This window comes from Anabrus simplex, chromosome 6 (assembly GCF_040414725.1).
Source record: "Anabrus simplex isolate iqAnaSimp1 chromosome 6, ASM4041472v1, whole genome shotgun sequence".
NCBI classification, from domain to species: Eukaryota; Metazoa; Arthropoda; class Insecta; order Orthoptera; family Tettigoniidae; genus Anabrus; species Anabrus simplex.
In genome coordinates, this window is record NC_090270.1 from 168782894 (window position 1) to 168796067 (window position 13174).

At 37.8% G+C, this 13174-nt stretch overlaps 1 protein-coding gene across 1 annotated transcript in view; it reads left to right on the forward strand.

Annotated features, from left to right (window-relative positions):
- Positions 1-7141: 7141 nt before the first annotated feature.
- Positions 7142-13174, forward strand: part of Nthl1 (Nth-like DNA glycosylase 1) — a 60730-nt gene continuing 54697 nt past the window's right edge. The window contains exons 1-2 of the mRNA XM_067149152.2: positions 7142-7865; positions 10322-10492. Coding sequence (XP_067005253.1) covers positions 7440-7865; positions 10322-10492 — 597 coding nt within the window. The 5' untranslated portion in view covers positions 7142-7439. The remainder of the gene's footprint in view (positions 7866-10321; positions 10493-13174) is intronic.

Consider the following 13174-nt stretch of genomic DNA (forward strand, 5'->3'; position numbering starts at 1 on the left):
ACAAGGGCCACGAAGGGCGTGAAAATGAAAGACTCCCTAGCCCTCGCAAACCTAATAGCGTCGCGGTCGGAAAAGAACAAGAGTTGACCAAGGGAGGTCGGAGAGGATAGATGAAAGTGAGCAGCCTGGCACAAGTAAGTGGAAGCAATGCTAGGACTCAGCTAAGGGCCCCGTGGTCGCCAACCCACGCTCTAAAGTTCAGAGCCCCTGGGGCCTCTTTTAGTCGCCTCTTACGACAGGCAGGGAATACCGTGGGTGTTATTCTAACGCCCCCACCCACATGGGGGTCCGTTGTCATCCGAGATGATTATATGCCAACCCTTGCCGACGTTTCAAACGAATTGTCGTTCTTCCTCTAATTTATCCGCACAATTTAATGATCTGTTTCCTTATAATAATAATAATTATTATTATTATGAATCATCGTCCAAAAATCTCTTAATTTTCCGTCATCATAATTATTATTCTCAAAATACTATTGAAAGTTCTTCATCCTCTGCTTCTTCAACTTTTCATTATTATTATTATTATTATTATTATTATTATTATTATTATTATTATTATTATTATTTCCATCAGTGGAGATTATCATTTTCGTATCACTTATTCATCATGGATTTAACATCTTACATTGATCTCACCCTAATTATTCTCAAATTAATCGAATAAATTCTTCCTATTATTCCTTTTCATATTATTATTATTATTATTATTATTATTATTATTATTATTATTATTATTATTATTATTATTATGTCTTAATTTCACGTGTTTCACTACCGTTAGCGATATTTATGGTTAATGCCTAAGCTTTTGCAGTTTCAGTCTACTTCGGTACTAAGCAATTGATTTAAAACAAGATTCACTTGGATTATTATTATTATTATTATTATTATTATTATTATTATTATTATTATTATTATTATTATTATTATTATTATTAAAAATGGAAAGTTGATATTTTAATTTCCACTCTTTAGAACTTAGTCACATATGCTAAATCCCGTTATGAACCACCAAGATCTGCTTTGTGTCGGTCGGGGCAACATGGTATTCGGGACCGTACCTTCAGTTTCGTACTGCCGTTAATTTATATAGGGACACACGTCCTCCCAAGACACATCTCACAACCTATGGCACATCGCGGCTGGGCAAATACCTCCAATGCCGGCGATTGCTAAACTATTCCTTCCAATCTGAAGTCCATTTCTTTCTATTGGAACTCTTCAAACATTTAATTCGTAAATTAATCCTCGGTGCGTGGATTCTGCCACTCATAACACCGGATATGCATTTTATATCATCTTAGGCCTTGAGATTCATCTATTTCATCATTACAAACAGTACGGCTCAATTTATTTCAAGCCGGATATTCGTCCCTCATGACTTCCAACTCTAAATATGGGCTCAAACCACTCTGGGAATTCCACATATCGTGACCATTCTAATTCACGTGCCTTTATAGCTTTTAAACAAATTTTAATGGTCAAAATAAAGTCCAAACGTGAAATCAACAATGTACGTAAAATCAAACTGATTACGCGAATTAGTCTTTAACGCTACACGTCATTTCCACATTGATTATTATTTGCACTAGCTAACTCACGAAGCACTGTCATTATTATTATTATACTTTAACTTGCAAACGCACAAATTATTATTATTATTATTATTATTATTATTATTATTATTATTAATTTACTTTCCTTTGCCAACTCACAAACATTACTATTATTTCTTTCTCGCAAACACACCGAGCATTATTATTATTATATAGAACTTACGAACGCCCAAAGCAGATAGAACATTATTATTATTATTATTATTATTATTATTATTATTATTATTATTATTATGACCTTCCATACGCAACACAAATTTTACATACTCTGGCACTTTCATAATCTGGCTGTCTGGTAGAAAATATTCCTAACTAAAATACAAATAATCACCGCAGTGATTGAAATCAAATAAATGGGTTAGCACAAAAAGGAATTTAACACTTGAAATGAATTTAAATCAAAGTATTACAAACAGCATGCATTAATTGAAAGAAATATACCCCTTATTTACATTATATACAACAAACAGATACTCAAATTAATTAATCTAACCCATTATTACGTTAATATAAATTAGTTTGTCCGTCTAACAAACAAATTAAAATCATGGATTCGGGAGGCGGACCATGTTAAGTAACCATTATTAATAACACTGGACCCGTTCAGTCGCGATAACATCCCCAAATATTAAATTTGTGTACTCATTCCTATGTAGAATTCCATTGTCTCGTAGCGGATGCGAAGCCTCCTGGCCCCATGGTAATTTACTCGTCTATCATATCGCACTTTATAAATTTAACACAATAAAACACTTCTGGGCGACTACCCATGATTAATACCTTACTTACAGAATTTACATTAATTTATACAAAAACACTTATAGGTGCCTCTAGACCCATTACATTTGCACAATTATTCTTCCTTGAGCCCGAATCACACGTTGTGACACATTACGACGAAGTGTCGTTTCATTCAAACCGGCGCGTATCGCGTTCTTCAATCCGCATTTCCTGAAGTATACGATGCCGTCTTGTGATCGCCTCGCTCCTACGGTTCCCTGCTACAAAGTTACACCGTCTATCATGAAATATTGATTTCAGGCTCTGAACACTGCCTTCAAAAGTAATATCGGCGTTCCTGTCGATCCTTTAAATTCCAACACATGAAATGTTGAGATATGTATTAATTTCACATACAGTGATACTGATAATTTACACTCGATATACTGAATAATTATCACTGTTCGTTTTCACCTTCATGACTACTAACGTACTTTCACTCTAACAGAATCTATAATGAGTTTTCTGGTACTGAACTACAGAGTCACCGCGTCAGCGTAACAAATTATTTCAAACGACTGGTTGATGTGAAGCTCGACTGGTCACAACTGGTGACTGGTAACAACTGGGTGATGTGAGGTCCCACTACTGGTTATTTATGGACGATATGGTTTCCCGCCGAGGTCATCCCTGGTCATCTCATGGGGAGGGGGTTGGTTATCCTAAATTGGCATATGCAGGTGGATTTGGAACTCTTGATTTATCCCGCTTAATAAACTTGCGATACACACTCATGTGTCGTATTCTGAACTCATATCGTTCGGTGATCATGGAAATATCACTTAATTCCTGTCATCCACCTTTCGCGCGCGAATTCGGCGTCCCTGATGGCGTGCTCTTCTTGACCAATGGCGAGATAGCGTGGCTCATTTCCAAGAATTCATTACTTTAATTTATTACAATTACTATTAATCAACATGGGAATGATATTACAAAAATCCCCTCTATTCAATTATGTGGTTGGAATAATTTAATTATTGTTATCGGAGAAGCTAACTGGAGTTCACTCTGAGTTTCTCTTATGTTGGTTTATCTGCGGGCCTCTGATAAATTTTTCCATTGGTCAACACCGCATCGGTTAGTTTAAAATCTCTTCGTTGCAAGTTGACAACACAAAATGCCTCGAGGCGTTGGAAAATACTGGTACGTCATATTCTCGGTATCGGTGATGCACCTGACTTGCCCTTGTTCAGAAATAAATATTCTTTCACTTCCGTGTAGTCATTACTTCTGTTGTTGTGAGCTCTAGATTTAATCCTCTTAGCTTCTGAACATTCTCCCCATAATGGCAAGCTTAACTGTGGCGACGGACTGTCGCGATGTCTGACTATGTTGAAATTCTTCCGTCCACACAAAACTGACACTGTATTCAATTTAATATTCCTATATATTTGCATTCATCTTATAAAAATCAAATCATTAAAACTAGGGCCTATCTCATCCGGGTACAATATGTATATTGGAGATAGTCAAAATTTGTGTTTGTGTGATGATTCGTTACAAATGCCTCCATCAGAATAAACCAACTGTCTACAAGAATGTGTTACTTGGAACGTATAAATACAGAAAATGGAAACCATTACACGTGTCGATATAGTTACATATTTGAATGGCTATGAGACTAAAAATGTATGATATTTTGTCTTCAGTTGTTGACACCTTTCTTGCTCGGCTCCATGGCTAAATGATTAGCGTGTTGGCCTTTTGTCATAGGGGACCCGGGTTCGATTCCCGGCAGGGTCGGAATTTTTAACACCATGAGAAGATGTCTTGTTTTGTTTGTTCAGGATAGACTCGAAAACTACTGGACCGATCGACCTGAAGTTTGGTAAAGGATACAGCTTGAAATCCCGATTCACTTTTGATTTTTATATATATTTCACACAATCACATGGCTGCATAATAATATTTATATTGCACACGTTTGATGAGATGTCAATCCTTTCTTACCCAAATTCTTCTATACGAGCAAAAACGGGAAATTCTCTTCCAAGGAGTGAATTCAAACCCCCCAATATTGAGGACAGAAGGAGAAACTCGCCTGCCGCGTTACACAGTTGTCTTAGCCGCCCAAAGCATGAAATTATAAGAATAATATTACCGTATTCATAATGTTGCGTCAAACGTACGGTTGTTACAAGATACCAAGTACTGCCTTGGGAGGAAATACTTCCTATAATACGCGGGGAATATTACGGATACATGCTTTGTCCTCTTCATAGCATATTAAGCCTTCGAATTTTATGGTCAATCTTTGTTCCCCATAAGATATACATCAATGACTGAATGTAGTAATATTAGACAGCATCGTTATCAATATCACACACACACACATGGGTGAATGGTACTTCAATTCATATGCTATTTGCTTATCTGCACGTTCGCGCTGTATCCTAAGTCAGTGCAAATACAGTAGAGACAACACGCAACACTTACGGATTTAACCTTGTTAAAATGGGATACAATTCGACGGTGGCGCTCCTAGTGACTTGACCTGAAAAGTCTAGCTAAATTCAAATATCAATGGAAATGCATGTACGAAAATGGATAAATAAATTACGTCTAGAAAGAAAGTATTATTGAGATATTAACTTCGAAGTTGCTAAAGCAATTCTGGATGAATGAATGAAGAATTATTTAAAAGGTTATTATTTAAAGACTGAAATATAAACAAGATGTGAAATGGGTTGATCTTTCATTTATACATTACATTTTTTTGCTTTAGCATTCCTGCCTCAACTTTTACGGTTAGATTTGTCTTTTTTTCTCATTTAAAAAAAATTGTATCATCACATTAAGACACTTGTCAATAAAAAAATCGACATATTCCTTAAGCCCCATTCACAATGCAAACGTAACGTAACGTAAACTTAAAATTAACGTTAACTTAGAAGTTAGCGGCCATCTTATCTAATGGATCCATTCACAATGCGCCGACGTAAACTTAACTGCGAGTCCGTAAAATTAAGGGATTGCAAACTCCAAGCTCTTGCGGTTAATTTTACGTTAACTTTAAGAACCAGCCAATCAGAGCAGAGGTAAACATTGTGTGTTGTGCACGATATAATGACTTCTTTCGACGAAACACTTGTAATTCTCTTTCAAAATAATCTTTGTGTATAGGCTATGTATGATAGAAGGAAAAAGAATTACAAATACGCTGTACCGAAAAATAATAGGTGGAAATTAATATCCTGTAGTAATGAAATCTGACAATAAATGGCGGGAGACAAGCTCGCAGCGCTGGCAAACGGACGATAGAATATCCCTGTCATAAATAAAACAGTGTCCCTGTATATTTCTTAACATTATGACGGACTACTAGTTTACGAAAACGATATCATCCAAACAAATAGATCCAAATATCTCATCGGGGTGTGATAGATAGGGTCATAGATGTCGGTAAAGGAGACCTTTTACATTTCTTTTTATTACAAAAGGGGAAGCAAATCGTAAGAAAGGCAAACAGTTCAGGTTTCATCCGCAAGTCCAAAACGAACTGATGAGGGTCATTTCTTACAGTAGATTACCGAAATCGCCCTGAGATAACCTTCTTTGATTCAAGGGATGAACCCATTTTCTGCACCGTTGTTTAGATCGCCTTTTCAGGTACCGTAGGCCTACACAGCTCCCAGGAGCAAAGCAATAGATGTTTGATGATGGATTCCGCTACCACGTTGTTTGATTCCATCGAGTTATTGAAATATAAAACTGCGAGATAGCCCAAAACCTGACTTCCGTACTAAATAACATGGCAGTGTTTTGATTGGCTGCTGTGTACTCTTTACGTTAGTGTTACGTTCCTCCATTGTGAATACCACAAATTTTACGTTAATTTTACGGTTACGTTACGTCGTTAAGTTTACGGTTACGTTTGCATTGTGAATGGGGCCTTACACCCATGATGTAATGAATTAACATTTAAAAGTTGGACAATTTTCCTCTTAACATGAAGCCTACTAACAGAAAGGAAATCTATAAAATCCCGGCTTTAATCTGAGAAGAGGGATAAAAGAAAGAAAAGTATGAAAATGTTGTCGATAGTGATGCTTTGAGGAATATTTACGTACAATTAGAGTAAAAATGTAACGAACCCTTGGCTGGATAGTCGAGGATTTTTAAAGTCGCTGGCCTGGAAATGATCTGAACAGATCTTATAATTCTTATATAAGCGTAACGTCCCTTCTTTCTTGTACACCTTATCCAAATCACTTCTGTGACATTTCAAAACCCACAGATCACACCTACAACAACACATCGGTATAGAAGGTTAACTGCTGCACTATACAATACAATATGCGTATTATATTTTAAGCCAGTTAAAATATGGGTCGAGCAGGTCATAAAATTATGAAGTACTATAAAAATATATTTGTCACTTGAAGAATTTATATACAAACACAATATTACTTACATTTTCTTGTCACGAGGGAAGCGAAAGAAAGACCGCGCATTCTTCTCTACTTCATAATTACTGCAGGCAAACACAGCACATACCTTTCCCCTCATGTTGAGAGGAGATATAAAGGAATGACACACGCTACTATTTAATTATGTCAACTCACTGAAAACGGATAAATAACACCAAAAACTTCACACACAAATGCACGTGTTTTTATGACAGAATCAGTAATTCTCAGGTCTACCCGCTAGACAGAGAGCTCTAATAGATGTCCCTCGATATCTCTCTGAGTGTTGCTTATTGTCTCTACTGTATTTGGTCAGACTTCGCCTTCGGTCACGGTCACGGGACTGCTCGAGCCTCGGCGCGTATCGGGTCGGCTTGATCCCGCTCGAACACGGGTATCGTTTAGCCCATCACCAACTATTACTAAAGACAAGACAAGAGAATGGACTTCCACCACCCCCACTTTCATGTCGTTGGACTGGCTACCATGATATCATGGCGGGATTTTTATTTATTGTGTTAGTCCGCACGCACAGTGCACTCATTCTCTTTGATACAGTGGTACACAGAGAATTATGATTATGTTGTAATGCGATTGCTATTTGCTATGGAAGACCTGTTTTTAATGGTATGGGTTGCTCCGAAAATTGTTTTGTGCCATTTCTGAAGTTATTAGTAAAGAACATTTCCCAATCGGTTATGTATACAACGAGGTCTAAAGTTGGAATCATAAAAGCTGAGGGTGAAAATGCATCCGTCAAAGGCGGAGGCAACACTATTCCTACAAAATCTGAACCAGCTCGTCGAAAGCGAAGGCACTTGACAGTTGTAGACGATGATGTCCCTCCTACGAAAACTGAAGAAATATCATCTCCTGAGAAAAGTGATGAAGTGACATCTCCTTATTTTAAGAAAACTGAGAATAACGGAGTTAAATGGGAGCCCAAAGACTGGGAAAAAGTTCTTGATAATATTCGAGAAATGAGAAAGAATAAAGATGCACCCGTAGATGGTATGGGCTGTGATAAGTGTATGGATGAAAATGCAAGTCCAGAGGTAGGAGAACCAGATATATGAGTTGTAATTTGAGGCTCATTTATACTGTGACATTCAAAATGTGGTTATAGTTTAAAGTTTGTAGTTACTGTTATAAGTTTAGGCCTATTGTGTGTCATCTTTATATATTTTTAGTTCGTTTGTAGTACTTCCGAATATTATTATTCAGTAGAATATTTTTCATTCTGTGGCAATTGCAAACATAGTCTGGTATAGTACTTTTGCACTCGCTTAACCTGGATTCTTTTCTTAACTCTGCCAGGATGTGCAGATCAGTTTGATGGTATGCTGTAGGGCTTGTTCGTATGTATAGGGTCTAAATGGTGGTTTTCTGTCCTTTCCACTTGAACTCGTGGTCACCCTCCTACTTATACCTCTTAGATCATAAAAGAATTTCATGGAAGACTTGTAGGCAACATCATTTCTAGCAGTATGCTTGAGATGTTAACATTCATTATCGTGTCGAAGAATGTACTGTCAAGACTATGTCTAACAGATCCTGGGTACTGTCTAAAAGTCTTGTGTTTTTGTTGCTTTGGTAAAGGATACCTACAATTCCTCCTCAGCCAATAAGGGTAAAGCGTGCTGTGCATAACAATGTTTTCTTCCTAGTCACCTGCCTTAGTCCCTCACATAATTATCAATTGTTGACTACTAAACAGTTTTTGGTCTGTGTATGACCTGGATAGTGACAAAACCTGTTATCCTAAAATGCCGGAGGTGCATAGTGTAGAGACTCTTGAAGGGAGGGACACTTTTTCATGTCAGACTATTCGCCTAGTAGTTGGTAATGATGGTAATGAAATCCATACTGATTCTGGGAGTGTCACAACATATAGGACCGGGCGAGTTGGCCGTGCGCGTAGAGGCGCGCGGCTGTGAGCTTGCATCTGGGAGATCGTGGGTTCGAGCCCCACTGTCGGCAGCCCTGAAAATGGTTTTCCGTGGTTTCCCATTTTCACACCAGGCAAATGCTGGGGCTGTACCTTAATTAAGGCCACGGCCGCTTCCTTCCAACTCCTCGGCCTTTCCCATCCCATCGTCGCCATAAGACCTATCTGTGTCGGTGCGACGTAAAGCAAGTAGCAACATATAGGCCTCATAAATTTCAGCCAATGGCAGTGGCTCTTCACTTGGGTTATGTGGAAAATGTTGCAGATTTCTGGTATTTGATATAAAAGTATAGCTTAGGCCTAGATATATATCTGGGATGGGTTGGTGGGTCCCTGGCATTGGCAATGTACATATCTCTCTCTCCTACATGTTTTACCGGTATGAGGTAAGATTTCTACGATTCACTTTCCTAAAATGTGTACTTAGTGCGGAGTGGGTACTGTATACTTTTACCATTGCTTTTTAAATATTATCCCATCAGAAAACATCCTTATTTTTAACCATTTAATTTACGTTGGATGAATTACAAAAATACAATAATCATTTCCTTCCATGTTGGCTATGAAGCATATTTTTGGATAGCAATTTGATTGCGGAATCCCATATTTCTGAAACAGAAACAGCATATAAAATTGATGTTAAGTGATACCTGAAGTAGCAGAGAAGAGAGATCTTTCCTTTATGCTTGCCAGGGACCCACCAACTTGTCCACGGTAGTAGTCTTACATATATGGAAGGATTACAACTAGACTCTGTAAATGTTCCAGATGTTGCCATATTCTGTGTTGTTCTTGGTCAGCTGTGATGAAGGTAAGTTTGCTATTGTCGTTGATAGAGCTAGTGTCTTGTCACTCGCCAGACCTAACCTAAGCAGACGATTGGTGTAAGCAGAGCTATGCTGTTGTCCAGGGGATAATATTCTGCTTCATGTTTCTAACCTGGCGCTTATGACCCCAGAGCCCTTTCGCTTGCCGTCCAGGTGTAATTAAACTTCGAGCCTTGCCATGTTGGATTTCCAACCTATCTTTTGTGTATCCACAATCGATTCTTTACGAGTTTAAAAAAAATGAAATCAGACCTACAGCTCTCTTAAGATATTCTTGTACCTTCTAAACAGGTATAAGGAGTTGGTGTTATATGATAGTAAATTTACCCAAGTAACTACACACACAGAAATAGTGGGGTGAATATTTTAGGTACCCTTTGCCATACACATTAAACTATTCTCAGAAGTAATTTTTAAGTATTCCTTTGCACAAAGTTGCTGAATATTGGAAAATGAATGGCATGTGTGTGTGTTCAGTGGCACCATGACTAGATTCTTACTGAGGCATCCTTAATTTGAATTGCTGTCATTAATTACAGTCAATGAGATTTTGGAAATGGAAAGCAACATCAATATTACTTAAATTCTGCATAAAGCTATTTGATGAAAGATTGTATTTATTTCTTTACTTTATCATTAAATTCTTTATGGAAGTGTTCTTAATGAAGAGTATTATGTTTGGCCATGTATTAGTCTTATACTGATACCTTATTTTAAGTGAGACTTTTTGTTTTAGGATATGAGATACCAATCCTTGATATCTCTGATGTTATCGAGCCAGACAAAAGATCAAGTTACATATGCTGCTATGCAGAAGTTAAAGCAGCATGGTCTGACTGTTGACAATATCTTGCAGACTGATGATAAAACATTGGGAGAACTAATCTATCCTGTTGGTTTTTGGAAGGTAAATATCACCTTATAATAGTTTACATAGCCCACCCAAGACATTTATGCGAATTAAGATACTCACCAATCTTCACCATATATCAGATATCCATATATATTTCTGTAATAATTAAGAGGGGGATTCCTCAAGGCAGTAGGGCCTTGGACTTTTATGTTTTCTTATATATATATATATATATATATATATATATATATTAGTGATATGTGTAAAGGAGTGTTTTCTTATATACAGAGTCTTTTTTTTAGCTCGTTGCGCAGCACCACTCAGAGCACGGTACGGCTGGCGCAATGACACTCCATCACTAGCCGGTATAATGCACGCTTTTCCTCCCCACTACTCACAGCAATTCAGACTTATAGAAATCCATTTCTAGTGAAACTATTAGTCTTTCTGGTGTTCGACATAACTTGTAGGGCTTCTCTTGGGTGAGGGTTGTTCACCATACACTTTTCCCTTCAGCATCCCCCACAGGTAATAATCATAGGGATTTAAATCAGGAGATCTAGGGGGGTAATTAACCACACGATCTTCGAAAACTTCCTGTATTACCTCCATAGACCAATTAGCAGTGTGTGCCTTCGCACATTCTTGCATGAAGTAATCATTAGTCCTTTCTTCTTTCGTCAGCTCTTGAAAGAATGGTCTGAGACTGAAGTGTATATATCGATCAGCATTTATTTTTTCACGGAGAAATATAGGCCCTATAATTCTGCAAGCACTCATTGCGCACCAAACTCCTATCTTTACATTATGAAGTGGACGGACATGCAGCTGGTGGGGATTTTCTGCACACCAGTAGTGATTGTTTTGACTATTTATATAGCCACTTAAGTGTAGCTATGCTTCATCACTATAAAATAAAAGTTCTGGGTCAACATACCCATCGTGAACTGACTGAAGCAACCAGTTACAATACCGAACCCTAGCGAAACTATTAGGTCCTCTTAAATATTGGGCAGGGGTGTGTTTGTATGGTATTGCTTTTAACAGTTTTGTTGCTTTGTGGTCAGAAGATAATGACACATCAGCTTGTACAGCGAGACACAACAGGGATTTTATTGGAGTACTTTCCAAGAGAGCTCCTATTTCATCAAGGTATTCCTGTGTTAAAGCGGTTTGTCTCCTGCGTGATTTCTTGTTAAGAATGGATCTGGTGGTAATTTATATACCATACTCGTATGGGGAGGGAGAATGCCAGGAAATTTGTGAATGAATTAAAAGCGCCACTCTGTATAAAAAGAATGCTTTGCATAGCTCAACACAATGAATACACGCTGTTCTACTGTTAGAACACGATTACTTTAATATTCCTACAGAAACCATGCTATTTTAAAGCGAACACATGAACACGCTACCAATACCACAGATGTTAAATTGAACTGTTGCTGTGTAGCAATGATTATCGCTACCATACTGCATTAGATCATCTTAGTCGGTCGTGAAGCAATATATCTCTCAGCAAATGAGTCACCCGGCCGCGCTATCGCCTTCCGTGCATGTTCCCCTGACACACAGAGCGAGCCAAAAAACAAGACCCTGTATATCAGTGATATGTGTAAAGAAGTGGAATCAGGGATAAGGCTTTTTGAAGATGATGTTATTCTGTACAGAGTAATAAATAAGTTACAAGATTGTGATCAACTGCAAAATAACCTCGATATTGTTGTGAGATGGACAGAAGGCAATGGTATGATGATAAATGGGGTTAAAAGTCAGGTTGTGAGTTTCACAAATAGGATAAGGCCTCTCAGTTTTAATTACTGCGTTGATGGGGTGAAAGTTCCTTTTGGGATCATTGTAAGTACCTAGGTGTTAATATGAGGAAGGATCTTCATTGGGGTAGTCACATAAATATGATTGTAAACAAAGGGTACAGATCTCTGTACATGGTTATGAGTGTATTTAGGGGTTGTTGTAAGGATGTAAAGGAGAGGGCATATAAGACCCCAACTAGAGTATGGTTCCAGTGTATGGGACCCTCACCAGGATTACTTAATTCAAGAACTGGAAAAAAAAAAAAAAAATTAAAAAACCAGCTCGATTTGTTCTGGGTGATTTCCGACAAAAGAGTAGCGTTACCACACTGTTGCAAAGTTTGTGCTGGGAAGACTTGGGAGAAAGGAGACGAGCTGAAATATTTACTAAGCTCAGTTCTCATTTGGCTCCTAAGAAAAACTTGTACAGTAGAGTCTCTAGTCCAGCACATATGGGACTGGGCCTTGTCGAATTATAGAGATGGTCGGATTAATGGAAGTTCATCAATAAACAGAGTTATTTAAATGAAAGCATTTAATTTATCAATAAAACCTTAAATACTGCTAAGAGTATATATAACGGGAGACGTAGGTAGAAAACATGAAAATATCACAATTTATTTTTATTGGTTTTCTTGAAGGTATATATAAAGGAGAATAAAAATGAAAATCCACAGCCTGTTTCCAGTCATTCGAGCAGTTCAGGAAGGGAATTAATGAAGCCCCCCATCTAGCGGCGAGGATAGGAGTTGTGCTGGCTGCCGAAGCCTGTTGCACTCCTCTGGGGCAATGATTAATGAATGACAGATGAAATGAAATTATTTTGGAGAGTGTTGCAGGAATGAAATATGACAGGGAAAACCAGAGGACCCAGAGAAAATCCTGTCCCACCTCCGCTTTGTCCAGCACATATCTCACACGAAGT